Source organism: Mesocricetus auratus, unplaced genomic scaffold (genome assembly GCF_017639785.1).
Source record: "Mesocricetus auratus isolate SY011 unplaced genomic scaffold, BCM_Maur_2.0 Super-Scaffold_6730, whole genome shotgun sequence".
Classification (NCBI taxonomy): Eukaryota; Metazoa; Chordata; class Mammalia; order Rodentia; family Cricetidae; genus Mesocricetus; species Mesocricetus auratus.
This window is the reverse complement of record NW_024429184.1, coordinates 430,940-449,162: the sequence shown is the minus strand read 5'-3', so window position 1 is coordinate 449,162 and position 18,223 is coordinate 430,940. Positions and strand designations below refer to the sequence as shown.

The window sequence follows — 18,223 nt, the reverse complement described above, 5'->3', positions numbered from 1 at the left end:
AAGGAAACAAGTGGTTTGTAAACAAAAAGAAGTATGGACCATCCAGAGATGAATAATCAATATTACAAAAGCCAGTCATAATAGTAATCAGTATGTATTTGTAGACACACGTTTTTTTTTTGTTTTTTTTTTTTGGTTTTTTCGAGACAGGGTTTCTCTGTGGCTTTGGAGGCTGTCCTGGAACTCTGTAGAACCAGGCTGGCCTCGAACTCACAGAGATCCGCCTGCCTCTGCCTCCCGAGTGCTGGGATTAAAGGCGTGCGCCACCAACACCCGGCTGTAGACACACGTTTATAAGGGGGGCGTGTATCCATTGCTGCTTACGAACCCTTGGAAACTCATGGTCCATATGTCCTGTAAGCATTACTATGTACTTTGAGAAAGTGGCCACCATTGTACCCTATTTTACAGATTGAAATGTTGAGCTTTAAAGAAATTAGAGGAAGCCAACTATGAAATGTAGTTCATTCAGTTTGAAATTCATTGCTCTTCTCCTATGTCGTGTGAAAGGTTCAATCCTCTAGGATCAGGAAACAGTCCTCTCCCTAGTACAGGCCCTAGTGAGGATCGGGGAAAGAGGGTCAGGTGTCTGGGTGTCCTCAAATTTATAACCTCAGTATTTGTCTCATTTGAGATCCCTGCAGTGAAGTTGAATGAGCTGCTTGAGAACTTTTATGTCACTGTCAAGAAGAGTGATGGCTCAGACTTCCTGGCTACCTCACTTCATGCCATTCGCCGTGGCCTGGACCGCATCCTGAAGAATGCAGGTGTGGGCTTTTCCATCACCAGCAGCACCTTCAACTCTTCCACCAAGAAACTCAAGGAGAAGCTGTGGGTTCTGAGTAAGGCAGGGATGTCGGGTGCCCGTTCTCGCAATATTGTCTACTTCTCCCTTTCTGATGAGGAGGAGATGTGGCAGGCAGGGTGTCTAGGGGATGACAGCCCTATTACTCTCCTGTCCACAGTGGTTAAGTACAACAGCCAGTATCTGAATATGCGGACGCTGCAGGAACATGCAGACCTGATGTATGGTGACATCGAGTTGCTCAAAGACCCACAAAACCAGCCCTACTTTGCCCGGACAGACAGTGTCAAGCGAGAGAGCCGCAGTGGTTCTACTAGAGTGTGTCATGGGAAAATCTACCATGAGCATTCCAGGGGACACAAACAGTGCCCTTACTGCCTCCTCTACAAGTACATGTACATCCACCGGCCACCTACCCAAATGGACGCCAAGTCTCCCTTCTACCTTACAGCCAGGAAGGAGGCCACGGACATGGGCAGTGTGTGGTATGAAGAGCAGAGGATGGGGTTGCGGTCCCTCCGGGGAATTGTCCCAAATTTAGCCAGAAAGGTGAAACTGGACAACTGTGAGAACTTCACCTTCGTCTCATTCACTCAGGTCTCCAGGCGACTTAGCTCCCATAGCTGCTGCCAGTGAACCCAAGGCCAGGCCACTGTCCCTCTTGCTCACCCAGGAGACTTCCCTCATGTGACCATGGCCAGAGTCATCAGCAAGCAGGTTCTGAGGCGACAGAGAATGACATCTTCACTCTGCGGTCCAACTGGCCTCCGCCATTCCTCAGACTTGAAATTCACTTTTACATAAAAGTAGATGACTGAATAATTTGGATGTTTTATCTAAATCTGTGACATCTTGTTAAATCTTAGAATCTAACACAATATATAATTATTATATACAAGAGTGAAGAAATTCATTTTATCTATCTAGTGCCTTTTTAGCACAGGTTTTCTTGGGGAGAAAAAAATTGTTTTAAGTAGTTACTTTAAAAATAGCCCAGTAGCCCAGTAGCTTTAGAATGGTATAGAATTATATACATTTTGTTGGGTTTCTTTTACATAGGGACCTAGAGCAAGAGAGGCAGACATTAGAGAAAAATTGCACTCAACACCCTTTACATTTTGTTGGTGGGTGCTCTGCCAGGGTGGCGGGGCTGCTCACCTCAGAGATAAAGGAAGCATTTCCGCTGTGCTGATTAGATAGAGGCAGTTTGGTGAAACAGAGATTAATACTCTGAAAGGGTGTTTCTGAGACATCATGTGCAGTGGACTCAGTGTTCTGCCCCATGAGGGTTTCCAGTAGTGACAGGGGGACTTGGAAAGCCACCTGTGACCCTAATGTGAAAACCTGAAGCAGAAGTGCCTGCATCTGTCTGATTTGTCCACACTGTGAGAGCACTTGCTGTTTGGACTTTGTTTTGTTTTGTTTTAATCTGTCTTTCACATCATGCAATTGTCATATTGGCAAGAGTCCCTAGACATGTAAGGCTAGCAGTAACGCTCGTGGTTAACTAGGAAAATCAACAAAGTAAGCCACAAAGAAAACAAATTCCCAATTCATTAAGGATCCTGGAAATCTTCTGTGGGTTGGTACTGGTGCTCCGGACACCAATTTTAGGCAGCCTACCAGGTAAGCAAACCAGCACCAAGGACATGGTGACTGAGTCAGAGGGTCACTGTAAGTTAGTTATGCATTGTCAAATCATTTCACATTAATAAAACTTAACCTGACCATGTGTTATTTAAACAGAACTTTCTAGTAACTACTCTGAATACAAGTGTTTAAAAAGGAGCCCAAAGAGTGAAAATTAGTAGTAGTAGTAGTGATAGTAGTAGTTTCTACTCAACTTTCTATTCAAGGAAAGACGGCTTCATTTGTACCATTATGTTCTCGTGTGTGCTTTCTGATCCCAAATTAAAACCCCAGTGCAGGTTCACACTGCACGAGTCCTTAAATTAGTCATCTTTTCCAAAGCACTGTTTTAATATTTATTTAAAGTTGCCATTTTAAAGTCACTCATTAATCACTGAAGTATGTGACACTTTACCAGAGAAGACTCAACCAATGCTGCCTTAAGGACTCATGTTATTCCATTTCTAGTGAGTACATGGTTGTAGTTCTTTTCACTAGGCAACCTTCCCTGGGTGGTGATGAGTTTTAGTAGCTCCCTGGATGTGTAAATAACACGAAACTAATAATCTGTGTTTGACTTGACCCTGTGAATTGGTCTGTAGTGGCTTCCAATCATGATTTTAGGGCTTTGGTTTAGAAGAGATAGACAAGCCAGGTGTGGTGGCCCATGCCTTTAATCCCAACACTTGGGAGGCAGAGGCAGGCGGATCTCTGTAAGGCCAGCCTTTTCTACGAAGCTGGTGCCAAGACTACACAGAGAAACCCTGTCTCGGGGCGGGTGGGGAAAGGAAGAAGAAGAGATAGTCCCAAAAAGGTTAGGTCAGTCTGCTTTAGCTTGCTAAACACCCAAAGGTCATTTGTTTGTGGGAGGCAAACAGTCATCTTGTCAGTTCTGCGGGTGAGATGGCGACATGACTTGTATGGCCAATTTGCAGAGCCTGCAACTTCATTACTAACACCTTCATTTTTATTTTAAATAGATTCAGAATGTTGTCTTTAGCTATACTGGGATCTTTCCAATTTTAACATTTCCAACAGAAGCAATAACTGACTGTGTGTTGTCAATATTCCTGCTAACTGGAACTGTGCAATATTCCTGTTAATTGGAACCGTGCAGCCTTTGAATAAGCATCCCTGCCTCAGCTCACTGTCTGTCACTGGTGTGATGCATTGTAAGTTCTCAGAATTCTGAAGTGAACAGTTATACTGAAACCTCAGGGGTCAGACCTTCTTCTAAGTCATGCCTCCTTGGGTCATGGGAGTGAGGAAGAACATACTTGCGTCAAGGGCTACCATATGCCATGTACAACTTTACCGTGTACTTGTGCAGATGCATCTATGTGAAACACACTTTAAATCAATGTCTGGTAAAACTGGGTGAGGTTACTGGCATGGCAGAGTAGCTGTGTGCCCGGATGGCCATGCTCTGGAGGACGGCCAAGAGCTGAGTTTCAAATTCCCAGGAAGTTATTGGCCATCTCCACAGGAGACATATCCGGCTTTTGGCTTAAGCAGAAGGGATAGGGCAAGTTATGAGCACTTTCTCACCTCACCTTTGGGTCTCTGCACCAGAGTTGGGTGGTTACCCAGAACTTTCGGTCTGAGCTAGTTCACCCCGATGCAAGTTGCCTTTGGGCCCTGCATAAGGGGAGTTGCAACAACACCTTTTGTATTGCTGTAAAGGAAGCTGAGTTAGGCATGGTGGATCACACCTGCCCTGTCAGCAGCACTCAGGAGACTGAGGCAAGAAGATTGCTGTGAGCTCTGGACCAACCTAGGATATCATAGCCGTCTTGGGCTACAGAGTGAGACCCTGTGCTGAAAAACTTAAAAGTAATTAGAGGGCTAGAGATGGGTCAGCTGTTAAGAGCGCTGTCTACATTCCTGACACCCATGTGTTGGTTCACAACATCTGTAAACTGCAGTCCCTGGGGATGTGACACCCTCTTTGGCCCCCATGAGCACCAGGCACAAACTCAGTGCACAGGCATCCACACAGGTAAAACACCCACACATTGAAACAATAAATAAGGAGTTGTACTGTTACCTCCCCAGAGCCTATGACCTCTCTCCCGGGAATGGCTTGCCCGGTAATAGGTTGTTGTCCTGATTATGGAGATCCAGTTGGATATGAAGAGTCTAACACACAGCTGTATCTTAGGCAAGCAGTGGGTTGTTGTTGTTGTTAAAACTTTTAGGAACATGGTGTCACTCATTTTCTCCATTGTGGAGATTCTCTTCTGTACATTTCTAAACTTGAAGAGGAAACCAAACCTGATCATCTGGTCAAATGAACACATCCAAATTTATGAAGTCTACCTCCAGCACAACCAAGCCTGATACCTCAGACACAAGCAAAAATGAGAGAAGGAAGACCAGGAGTCTCCAGAGGCTTTATGGAAAGTACCTGCATTGTTTTCTGTGTTTTCAAACAGAAATATAGTATGCAACCAAAGCTGTGAAAGAAATGGTCTCTTTGGTCACGTGGCCCAGTACCCTTTCCTTGGATTTTATTCTGATTAGTCAGCTCAGACCCATATATGAAGTTTGAAAAATGCGAAATTCTGCTACTTTTTTATATTAATTCAGTCTTATTAAAAGCATTAAGCATTTCAACATATTCATAGACACAGCCATTAAGAGGATCTGAACAAGAGGGTACTTATGTAAACATGAAATGCCCTGACAGATCCTGGGGGCATTCCTTCACCACTCACGCGGGCAGCTTCTGCTGGCACTACCATGGCTCTGCAGTGATCTCAGTGGGCTGACTCATCGCCAGTTAACAGGCCACACGGCCATTCTAGCACTTCTCGGTACACTAGCATGTCTTCTTGGGAAATAAATTTGTTCTTAAACTTTCAAGTTTCAAGACTTCTAAAATTATTTTACCACCGGACAACAGAATGTTATTTTTGTTAGTTTAAGCTAACGGTAACCATATTGTTACCATTTAAATGAACAAAATGGTTTAAGATCATCCTTATAGGTATTTATCACTTGATTGCTTTTGTGAGACATTGATTGAAAAAAAAAAGTGAACTTGGTGAACTTGGAGCCAGTGACTTCAGGCACGGATGAATTCACACAGTAAGACCTCACAGAAGCCGGCTCACCCTACACGAGCGGAGAGCTCCACTTTAGTCTGAGTTACCACTGTACTTGTTTTGGAGCTAAGAGATAGCTGTGAACAGAACATAGTCAAAATTTTAAATTTGTGGACACTTTAATTTCACTTCTAAACAAGTATTTAATTTCCTCTGTCAAAAGAAAAACATTCCGCTGTTTAAGCATTGTTCCTAAGTAAAGATCTTTGTTGAATTTCTTCCAGGTGGATGAATCAATGTATGTTAAACATGGTTTTACACACCTGTAACCTCAGCACTGGGGATCTGAGCTAGGAGGTTTGCAAGTTCAAGGCTAGCCTGGGCTACACAGCAACATCTTGTCCTAAAAATAAATTTAAAAAATAGGTAAATAAATAAAGTAGGAAGTGAGGTGGAATGGTGGTGACGGTAGCCACACCCTCTTTTCTGAGAGAACAGGGACAACAGTGTGATCATGAAATGAGTATCCTTGGAAATTCCTACATCTGACATCACAGGATTTCTTAAAGTCCTTTCAAGGAAGCTGCCCAGCCTTCAAGCTAAGTTGTACTGTTATCTGTAGGAATTTCAGCACTTCTGGCTTTTGCGGTCCAAGACTTTCCTCATGTTGTTGATCAGAATCATATTGTTGCATCCAACCAAAGTTCCTCATTACTTATCTACTGCAGCCTATGTAGAAGTTAACCATTTCAGGAAATACTTAAGCGTGATTGATTCTATAGTAAGTATATTAATCTTAAGACGCCCCACCCCCAAAAGAATGTCTAATGTATTGGTAAGTGCATAGTAGTTCCATCACCACTCACACTGACTACAGAGTCCACCCAGTTTGCAAATGAGGACTCCAGTCTGACCACCACTGTGGTAGGGGCCCGCCAGAGTCATCTCATTCTCTGTTTTGTAAAGTACATCTAGTTACCCATTTTTTGTTGTTAAAAAACCAAGACTCAGGTAATTTAATTTAACTTCCCAAATTCTTATAGAGCTAGTAAGTTTGAGAAGTAAACCAATATTAAGTCTTCTGATACAAATCCAGTGTTCAGCTCAATAGGGCCCACTGAAGTCCATTTGTCTTTGAAATCCTAGCCAGGCACAAACTTGTGTTCCAGCAGTTGGGAGCTGGTGGCAGAAAGATCTAACCATTCAGAGCCAGCCGCCAGGGGCAAGTTGCAGAATTGGGCCTGGGAATCTAGTGAACTTGGTCCTCCAGAGCATATCTAGGAAGACTGGGATTTGAAAACTAATAGCACAATATCTGGCAGAATACCTGGCTAGCGGAAAAGATTCATTAGGGTTGGAGAGCCAGCTCTGTGGTTAAGAGCACTGGCTGCTCTTCTAGAGGACCTGGGTTTGAGTCCTAGCACCCTCACGGCAGCTCACCCCTGTCTAACTCTAGTTCCAGAGTATTCAGTGCCCTCTTCTGGCCTGAAGAGGTACTGGACATGAACATGGTGCACAGACATACAGGCAGGCAAAACAGAAGTGTTTTTTTGTTTGTTTGTTTTTTTTAAGACTCCTGAAGAGTAGAAGACTAAATCTCAATTGTAGAGTCTAGATGGAGTCAACCCTGCTTATGAGGGGTGGCAGACAGACTTTGGAGCTCTGTTTCTGGCTTCACTAAGCAGTCTGTACTTCCATGCTCAGGGGAAGGTTCCCGAACCAGAGATGCTGAGCAGTCCTCGTAACCTGATGCTGCACCAGGAAGGGTGGGCACTAGATCTCACACTCTTCTCAATACACATCCCCACTGAGTCCAAGACCCCAAATCGTAGGGCTACATTGTCTAGTAAGCAGCTCCCAGAATAAAGCCTTCAGGTAAACGCAGAAATGGTCGAAGGCTGGATAGCAGGAAATACAAATTTTATGACTTCTTGTATGGTACTGGTTCCAAGACCCAGAAAGCCGGGCAATAGGAGGCTGGGACAGTGAAAAGTTGAAGACTCACGTGCACATCTGAATTTTACATTTAAATATCTAAAATATTTTAGTTATAATACAGTCTAAGAAAATACCACTTACCCCACAGTCTAACAACACATCATTTAGATTGAATGGGTCTCTAATTTAATTGTCTCTGGAATAATAAACATGGGGTCATTATCCACTAGAGGAAAGAGTGTGAGCTTTGAAATAGACAGTAAAGCTAGAAGCCATGCATCTACAAATGCCCAGAGTCCTCTCTCAAATGTGCTAACATAAGATGCATCTGAGAGTAAATGTAGTGCCACCATATTGGTTCTTTCCATTTTATTACTGAAACAATCCATGGCAATTATAATAGATAACTCAGATACAACTCTTACAAATAAAATCTAAATTATTTTAGACTTTTCCAACAATTCAACCCTCTTGCAAAAGAGCTCATTCCTTTTTTTTTTTTTTTTTTTTTTTTTTTGGTTTTTACGAGACAGGGTTTCTCTATATTGTTTTGGAGGCTGTCGATCCAGCCTGGCCTCGAACTCACAGCGATCCTCCTGCCTCTGCCTCCTGAGTGCTGGAATTAAAGGCGTGTGCCACCACCGCCCAGCAGAGCCACTTGTTCTGGGGTCACAGAGCGCAGCACGGCCTCACATGTACTGCTTCCCTCTTCCCAAAAGTAACAACAGGCACAAAATTAGACACTTACAGAATGGACATATGTCTCTTTTAAAATTAGATGTGGGGAGGGAAGCTGGAGAAATAGCTCAGAGGTTAAGAGTGCTAACTGCTCTTGCAGAAGACCCAGGTTCAATTCCCAACACCTACATAACAGCTCACAACTCTCTTCCACTCCAGTTCCAGGGGAATCCATCGCCCTTTTTTGGCTTCCACAGGCACCAGGCATGCACACAAAACAATCATAAAATAAACTTTTAAAAAGCTGGAGAGGACGGGTGGTGGTGACCCATGCCTTTAATCCCAGCACTCTGGAGGCAGAGGCAGTCAGATCTCTGTGAGTTTGAGACCAACCTGGTCTACAAGACAGCCTCCAAAGCCGCCGCAGAGAAACCCTGCCTCAACCCCGCCCCCTCCACACACACACACACACACACACACACACACACACACACACACAAAGATGGAGAGATGACTCACAGGTTCAGAGCACTATCTGTTCTTCCAGATGCCTGAATTCAATTCCCAGCACCCACATGGTGACTCACAACCATCTAAAATGGGATCTGAGTCCCTCTGCTGGCCTGCAAGGATACAAGCAGACAGAGCACTCATACCTTTAAAAAAAAAACAACAAAAATAAAACAAAACTGGATCAGGGAAAACGGTGTATTCTAGAGTGCAAAGATAAGAAAAGTTCCATTTTTAGCTGCAGGAAGCTGGCCAAGGTAGTGATGCTTTTTGAAAAAATGCAGACATCTGTGCAAGTTCAAGTACTGTGAACTTGGGGATGTAGCTTCCCAAGTGGTAGAGCACTTTGCCCTAGGGTTTTTTGTTTGTTTGTTTTTGTTTTGTTGTTTTTGTTTGCTTGATGTTTTTGATGTTTAATAAAGGGCCTTACTATGTAGCCTTGGGTGGCCTGGAACTCATTATGCAGACCAGACTGGCCTCAAACTCATAAAAATTCACCCATCCCTGCCTCCCTCAGTGCTGGGGTTAAATGAATGTGCCACCATGCCCAGCCAGGCCCTAGTTTCGATACCCAGCTTGGTGGAGGGGGAAAGCACAGTGAGAGAATAAAAACAGTGAAAACAAACTACTTCTAGAACCTACAATATCAGTGTTGGCGCTAAAACTGGGTTCTGTTATTCTGTGTGCTTGCCCTGGACATGCTTGAAAGCAGGAGTGGAGGTTGTCATCAGCCTCCTGGCTCAGCTCCCGAAGCTGTGTGTGCTCCTAGCTGTCTGGCCAGAGAACCCCAGATGTTTATTTTAAATTAGCAATGCAGGAGTTCACGACTTGCTTTGTGCTTACTTAGTTTTTCATTCTGATATAGTACAAAACCTATCCCCAGGGGCAGGGACTGACAGCCTCTTCTGGGTGGAAACCTGGTATACGCTTCCCAGGGGTCTCTTGCTTAGCTGTGATTGACAAGTCTGACTTTACCATTTAGATAAATAATTTGTCTTTACTTAAAATGTTAATGTTTTCTATATAACAGGTTTTTGTTTTGTTTTGTGACAAAAAATGTACTTGTAATGTTTTTATTCTCCTGGGTGTTTTTAAACACACTAGAAAGGTCTTTCTGACTGGAGTTCATTTACTAATGACTGATTTTATTGTACCCTTCCCAACTTTTTCTCCCCTGGTGGCCACACTTGGGAACACACATGTGCACACAGGGGCCTGTGAACAGGAAGAGTTTGCATTCATTTTCTGTCAGTGTCAGTTTTGGAAGGGGTTTTCTTACTCGTGTAGTTCAACCCCCTAGCTGATGGTCTAGTAGAGTTTGTTAACAATTTGCAATGTTTGGGCCTTGTTCGTTTGTTTCAAGGTGTTGGTTGGCTTTATTCACGTATATGCAGCTTTACTGTTTAACCCAGGTTTTAAAAAATAAAAAAAAAATCAATGTATATTTTATGTCTGTTTTCTTAAAGGAACCAAGTTATTTGAGCATGATATGCAGCATGCAGCTTGAGTATTTTTCCATTCCTGCCACATTCCTACAAGTGGTGTTTTGCAATATAGGTATATTAGGAGTGGTTGAAATCTGTTCCTGTCTAATTTCCTGTGCTGAGTTCCCTCCCTGGCTTCCTGGGAGTTGTAAGAGGAAGTAAACAAGAACAGGTGTAAACAAACAAACAAACACAAAAGGCTGGTGTAGAGTGCCTCAGAGGTGAGTATCCTCCACCGAAAGGAGGAGCCCGCGGAGACACGGAGACGGCCCTGCGAACGACGTGGATGGGAACTGAAGCGGAGTTTTGGGTGAGCATGATGGGCTATATTGTTGTAAACATCCAATGAAGAAAACTGTTCCTGCGGGCAACCCGATTTGTACCCTCTAACCTGGCTCCTTTAATGTAGGTCTGTGGGTTACAGAATAGCCTAAGACAGATGAGCTTATGATACACAGATGTGTGCCACATTATCCATGACAGTTTCACCTGCAGACAAGATAAGAGGGCCAAAGAGTGCGCATGGCTGAGGAGGTGCTGATGTAGAGGAGGTGCCCTCCCGAGAGCACCAGCCAGCTATGGGGACCGGGTTACCTGCAGTTCCGGTCCTGGCGTCCTGAAGCCCACCCATGCTCACATAGGGTCCTTCCTTCTAGTGCCCAGAGCTTCTCCTGACCAGAATGTTTTGGGCTTCTTTCAGGTATGTGACTCCTTTTCCTTCTCCAGTACATTTCCCATTTTTCTCCTTCTTGGCCTTTGGAGTCTGATTCCTTCCTCTTCTTAGGGGCATTTTCACTACTATTTTTTTTTTTTTTTTTTTTTTTTTGCTGGTGGGACACCAGGGACAGATGTGAAAAGACATTAAACAAGATGCATTTCAACAATAAACAAGATCCTTATATTTCTCAAGGGATCCCAAAGAAATAAAGATGAGAAACAAAATTTCCTGCTGGAGTATTTACAGTGCACTCAGCTGCTAAAATGCTCAGCATGCAATCAAGGAAGCAATTTAGCACGTGTCTAACATGCTTAGCTGTGGTAATCATCTTTAAGAGTTGGGCCAGATTTCAAGAAGCCAGTCAGTTTTTTGTTTTTGTTTTTTTAATGACAGCGTTGGAGAAACTAATGCACCAGTAACAAATGCACTTTGACAGTTGCTAGAGATTCTGTGTTTGTGCTTTGTTATGACTGTCTGTCCCTTGGATAATAGCTCAGAGTTGAAAAGATGCAGTTTGACCCTCAGGCAGGGAAAAGCATGATTTTGACATTTTCCTCTGTACTGTATCCGGTACATGGGCAGACCGTGCAAAGATCACTCCCACATCGCTTTCTTGCTCTCTCATTTTTCTCAGTGCAACTAGAAGTCCCCAAGTGTCAGACATTACATGCCGCCTTCACAATTTTTTGTCATAACAAGTTCACTTGTTCTACTATTTATTTGATGTTTTATACTTACATTGATTCCTTGTTTTAAAACTTGAATTTAGTGCTGGGCCTGGTATTGCCTGCCTTTAATCTCAGCACTTGGGAAGTAGGCAGATCTCTGTGAGTTCAAGGTCACAAGTTCCAGGCCAGCCAGAGCTACAGCCCTGTCTCAAATAAATAGATAAATAAATCTTAATATTAAAGTAAAAAGCAAATGCCTTAAACAAAAATAAAAGCTCACTCTAATTAATTTCTATTTGCTACTCAGGTTTAAATTCCAATGCTCCTTCTTCCTAGCTCTGTAATCCCAAACAAGGTGTCTGGCTTTTCTGTACCTTAATTCCTTTTCCTTCCTTCCTTCCTTCCTTCCTTCCTTCCTTCCTTCCTTCCTTCCTTCCTTCCTTCCTTTCCTTTCTCTTTTGACGTATTTAAAAATTTTAAAGGTTTATTTACACATGTGACTGTTTTGCCTGTATGCCTGTATGTATGTGTACTACATGAGTTCCTAGTGCTGCTGGCAACCAGAAGAGGACTTTGGATCCCTTAGAACTGGAGTTATGGGCAGTTGTATTCTGCCTTGTGGGTACTAGGAATTGAACTAAAGGAACAGCAAGTGCTTTTAACCACTGAGCCACCTCTCCAGCTCCAGTTTCTCTGTCTTTAAAATGAGGGAAACATCACACACATCTTACCATACAGGATTGTGAGGATTAAGATGTATGTATACATATTATATGTCGGTTATCTAGCTATATATAATCCATAGGACAATGCCTGGTATGCAGTAGCTATCTAGATAAAATACTATGCTAGCTGTGGTTATAATATGTCCTTTTGCTACACAAATGCAGTATTCTGTATTACCTATGTATATAAGGCTTCAACCTTTGCCCATGTATATCCTCCCTAGTGGCACAGTAGTACACTTTGGGCAATAGATTGACATGCTTCCCCTTTTCCCTCCCGAAATGCTTGTTGTGGTTTGAATGAGAATGGTCCCGCAAGCTCACATATGTGAATACTTGGTCACCAGGGAGCAGCAGTATTTGAAAGGAGGTGTAATCCTGTTGGAGGAAGTGTGTCACTGGGGGAGGGCTTTGAGGTTTCAGATGCTCGAACTAGGCCCCATGTCACTGTCTTTCCCTGCTGCCTGCAGATCCAGATGTAGAACTCCCAGCTGTCCTCTAGTGCCACATCTGCCTACACGCCGCCATGGCGATAGTAGACTACACCTCTGAACCTGTGAGCCAGCCCCAGTTAAATATTCTCTTTTGGGGCTGGAGAAATGACTCAGTGGTTAGGAGCACTGGCTCCTCCTCTAGAGAACCCAGCACCCACATGGCATCTCACAACTGTAACTTCAGTTTCGGGGATCCATGGCACCGGGCACGCATGGGGTACACATATATGTGCATGTAGGCTAAATGCTCATACACATAAAATAAAACCAATCTTTAAAAAAATATTTTGCCTTATAAGAGTTGCTGTGGTCATGGTGTCTCTTCACAGCAACAGAACACTGAGACAATGGTTTTGGTTTTCCTGCTGCATCTCATCTGAAATTCATTACAGAGTCAACTTTATACACACCATTAGGACAGTGTTACCCACCCCCACAGCTTAATATACAGACCTGAATTATCTAAACACTTCTGGACTGTGGTTTTTCTGCGAAGCCAGGAAATTACTCGGGCCTATCTTCTCAGTCCCTCAGGGTTGGCTGAGGTGCATAGTGCTAATACGGAGATACCACATCCAGACAGGAAGGCCTTGTAGCTGTAGGGCTTGCTTCTTCGGCAGACTGCATAATGCTTTCAATTTTTCCACATCCTTTCCATCCTTGCCTTGTTATTTTCTGTATTTTATTTTTTTAGTTGCAGTCATCCTACAAAGGTGGTACTTTATAGTGGAATAATCAGCAGTATCAAACAATTTTAAAGTGTTTTACTTACTTTTATTTAGTTTTAATATTTATTTTTGGATGTTTGAGACAGGGTGTCTCTATTATGTAGCTCTGCCTATCCTGGAACTCACTCTGTTGACCAGACTGCCTCAAACTCAAAGATCCACCTTCCTGGGCCTCTGAAGTCCTGGGATTAAAGGCTTGTGCCATCATAGCCTACCTGTTTCCTTATTGTTTATTTGAGACAGGGTCTCACCATGTAGCTCTGGAAATCCAGAGATCTGCCTGCCTCTTCCTCCCTAGTGTTGGGATTAAAGGTGTGTGCTTTACTTATATTTATAATGGCTTTACATTCTCTGCTGGGAGGAGGATGGAATATAGGGCGGAAACACGGAAGGAGGAAATGACAGGCATAGGGCTGCTGCAGTAGACTAAGTAAGTGATGATGGTGGCTTAGAATCAGATGACAGCGTTGAGAGGGTAAGAATTCATGAGATTCCGGATATACTTGGAGGCTACACACGATCAGATTAAAAGAGGAAATGTAAGAAAAAGTTCTGTAGTGACTAGGAGAGCCTGGGACAGGTGTGCTGAGAATGTTGAGTCTGGATGCCCATTAGACTTCCACGTGGAAACAAATGGTGAGAAAAGGTTTGCAGAACAAGGTGTTTCAGGTATCTTTGCTGCATAATGAGGTACTCCCTAACTTAGTGCCCAGTGAGATGATGACATGTGCTGTAAGACGATTTACCACACCTACAGGGAAGGAGAAGCAAGCCCACAAAGCTGTTCTCTGGCCTCCGTACATGCTCTGTGGTATGTCCTTACATTAAAAATGAAACCTTAAAACTTATAATAATGATGAGAATTTAGTTTTCTTACAGTTCTGGGACAACTGGGCTCATCCAGGTAGTGCTGGTTCCTGTGACATATGTCAGTAGGGGTTACTCACTTAACCTCATCCATTGGTGGCTGGGCCAGTCAGGAAAGTGCATGAAGGCTTCACTCATTATCACTATCTGGCAGCTTGGTGCTTTGCTCCCCCCCCCCCAAGACAGGGCATCTCTGTATTGTTTTGGAGGCTGTTCTGGAACTCGCTCTGTAGACCAATCTGGCCTCTGCCTCCTGAGTGCTGGGATTTGACGCCATGCTAGCTTGGTGCTTTGCTGTCTCATTTTGTCTGAAAGGAGGGAACGCCAATTGAGAAAATGCCTCCATGATCCAGCTGTAGGGCGTTTTCTTAATCAGTGATTGATGAGTGAGAGCATAGCCCACTGTGGGTGGTGCTATCCCTGGGTTAGTGGTCCTGGGTTCTATAAGCAAGCAGGTTGAGCAATCCATGGAAAGCAAGCCTGTAAACAGCACCCTCTGCATCAGCTCCTGCCTCCAGGTTCCTGTCCTGACTTCCTCAGGAAGGATGGACTAAGATGTGGAAGTGTAAGCCAAACCCTTTCCTCCCCTAGTCGCTTTAGTCTTGGCGTTTGTCATAGCAGTAGTAACCCTAACTCGTCCAGTGCTCCATGTGGACTCTTCATGGAGCTGGTATAGGCTTCCTGATACTACATGCCACGGGGAGTGAGACTCCTCACGTCTGCTGGCTTCTCTATAGAGGACAACAGCAGAAACTACCTGCCCTCTTTAAGCCCTCTCAGATAGCCTGCCTTCTGCCATACTGTTTGTCAGAAGTCAAAAGGCCAGCACTTGGGTGAGGGACAGGAACTGAGCCCACCTGTTCATAAGAACAGTGACATACACATTGTTAGATCTCAGGGTGTTCACGTATCTAGAGTTCAAACTGGACTGTAGGATTTCTGGCAGTCTCATGAAATCCAGCACTCCTCAGGGACTTGTGACATGGCTTTCCATCTCCGGGAGTCAGTCCTTCCTCTGTTACTTATGAGCCACAGATTTGTCCACCCCTGCTCTCTTGTGCTGTCATCTTCTCTTGCGGATAGCACTGGCCATGACCAGTCCGCTTCTCTTTCTCCCTGCTTTGGACTCGGCCAGACGCCTCTGGATATTTTATCTCTCTTATTCACAAAAAAACCTTTCCTCCAGTAATGGAGCAGTCATGTCGACGGTTTCTTTCCTGTGCCCCCTTGTATGCATACATACAGATTGAGATTCGCTTTAGAGACTAATCACAATGGGAGATGCCTGTAATAGTGGTAGGAGTTGAAAAACTGGCTGAGTCTGCTTCCATAGAAGGAAACATGACCAATAACAATGTGATGTTAGGAAGAACATGGCACTGAGTAAATTCTAAGACTATTCACCTATCTTATGAGCTGTGTGAAGACTGATTTAATACCTGTGACAGTACCTGGCTTTTTCCTTAAAAGTTCTTGGAGACAGATCTAAAGAAGAAACCTCAAAGAATATAGGTAGATAGAGGTGAGCTGAATTTGGGAAAAGGTACATAATGAGATGGGAAAGACTGCAGAAACCAGTGAAGTAGAGGTGAGCTGAATTGGTCATGTTCTTTTGGTATCTCCCAAGTTCACCTTTTCTACGTGACGACAAGGGCTAAGTTTATTCATCTCTATACCTGTCTAAGCCTCTAAATATTCAGTGGCTCTCAACTTTGCACCAAGCAAAGTAGCTCACTCCAGAAAAGACGCTGAAACATGAAACCATCCTAGACTCAGGCTCATTTTGTAAATATCAGTGCTGGGGATTTGACTGAGGACCTCATGTATACTAAGCTCCACCAATGAACTGTATTCCCAGTCCACTTAGTCATTTCTAAAATATTATACGAATCTGTGCTCCAGTGAAATTGCTCTTTGTCTACTCCATGATGACCCCTGTATACCTCACATCCTCCTCCTGCCTTCATACATAGATTACCTTTCCTTTGAATGTCTTTTCTGTCTCAAAATATTCCATCTTGTAAATGAAGTTCAAATGCTATTCTGATATAGCTTTCACGTGTCCTTTCATGCTCATGTCCTCAGCTGTCTCCTAGCCAGATTCACTAGGTATGTCTTTGCATGCTTGACATAGCTAGACTCATTAATACAGTGACTTCTCCCCCTCCTCATGGTTCATGTTCATTCTTTATTTGTTCTTATAAAAATCAACTACTACGTACAGACATGAATAGGGAAGGCACTGCATAACTACTGGTTGGCTATCATTGTTGCAACAGAACTTGTGCTCACTGATGAGAATCTGTTGGTGGGGCTTAACCAAACTATCAATTCCCATTGTGTTCATCTTCCGTTGTCAGAATCTTGTCAAAGCTCTTGCTTAAGTGGGCTTTGAACTCATATAACTATTTCCTGCAAATAATCAAGATGATCTAATAAAATAACTCACAGATTCAGGGTGGCAGAAAACAACAAAACAAAAGCCAACCAAACAACAACAAGAAAAGCCCACCCCTCCCTGCCTTTAAAATCACTGAGCCATTTTGGTTTTATTCTGTCATCATAAAAATAATTCATCTCAATTATTTGGTGGCTTTCAAATTTTATTTTCCAGAAAATGTCTCAGAAAAACAAAATACACACACACACACACACACACACATGCAAAGACACCTTTTCGGAGTTGGGTGGTGGCACACACCTTTAATCCCAGCACTTGGGAGGCAGACAGGCAGATCTCTGAGTTCGAGACCAGCCTGGTCTACAAGAGCCAGTTCCAGGACAGCCTCCAAAGCCACAGAGAAACCCTGCCTCAAATCCCAAGCCCCCCCCCAAAAAAACCCACATTTTCAGGAGCTAGGGAGATGGCTCACATTGTAAACTATAAGCATGTGGACCTAAATTCAACCCCCAGCACCCACATAAAAGCCAGGCATGAGCTGTAATTCCAGCACTGAAGAGGAGGAGGATCCCTGGGGCCTGCTAGCCAGTCTAGCAAAAATCACTGGGAGACCCTATTTCAAAAATAAGATGGAGAATTTATTTATTTATTTAATTTACAATATTAATTTACATATCCAGTCCCAGTTCCCTCTCCCTCCCATCCTCCCATGACCCTCACCAACCCGCCCCCATCCACTCCCCAGGGAGGATGAGGCCTTCCACGGGGGATCATCAAAGTCTGTCACATCATTTGGGGCAGAGCCTAGGCCCTCCTCCAGGTATCTGGGCTGAGCGAGTATCCCTCCATGGGAAATGGGTTCTCAAAGTCTATTTGTGCACTAGGGATAAATACTGGTTCCACTGTCAGATGCCCCATAGACTGCCCAGGCCTCCTAACTGGCACCCACATTCAGAGGGCTTAGTTCCATCCAATGCTGGTTCCCCAGCTATACAACTGAGGTCCCTGTGCTCTCACTTGGTCAGGTCAGCTGTTTCTGTGGGTTTTTCTAGCAGGATCTTGACCCTTTTGCTCATCACTCCTCCCTCTCTACAACTGGATTCCAGGAATATAGCTCAGTGCTTAGCTGTGAGTGCTTCTGCTTCCATCAGCTACTGGATGAAGGTTCTAGGATGGCACTTAAGGTAGTCATCAATCTCATTATAGGGGAAGGGCATTTAAGGTAGCCTCTCCACTATTGCTTAGATTCTTAGTTATCCTTGTGAATCTTTGGACATTTCCCTAGTGCCATATTTCTCTTTAAACCTATAATGCCTCCCTCTATTATGGTCTCCAGGGGACCATGTTTCTCTCAGGGTCCTCGTTTCCTAGCTTCTCGGGAGGTGTGGATTGTAGACTGGTAATCCTTTGCTCCATGTCTAAAATCTACATATGAGTATATACCATGTTTGATTGTGACTGGGTTACCTCACTCAGGATGGTTTCTTCTAGTTTCATCCATTTGCCTACGAATTTCAAGATTCCATTGTTT

At 43.8% G+C, this 18,223-nt stretch overlaps 1 protein-coding gene across 2 annotated transcripts in view; it reads left to right on the top strand.

The window, feature by feature from the left end:
* The window catches only part of Kiaa1958 (KIAA1958 ortholog), a 132,328-nt gene extending 126,569 nt beyond the window's left edge, over nucleotides 1-5,759 (top strand). For both annotated transcript variants that reach the window (XM_040737740.1, XM_005085061.4), the window contains one exon: nucleotides 635-5,759. In XM_040737740.1, coding sequence (XP_040593674.1) covers nucleotides 635-1,441 — 807 coding nt within the window. In that variant the 3' untranslated portion in view covers nucleotides 1,442-5,759. The remainder of the gene's footprint in view (nucleotides 1-634) is intronic.
* Nucleotides 5,760-18,223: the final 12,464 nt, after the last annotated feature.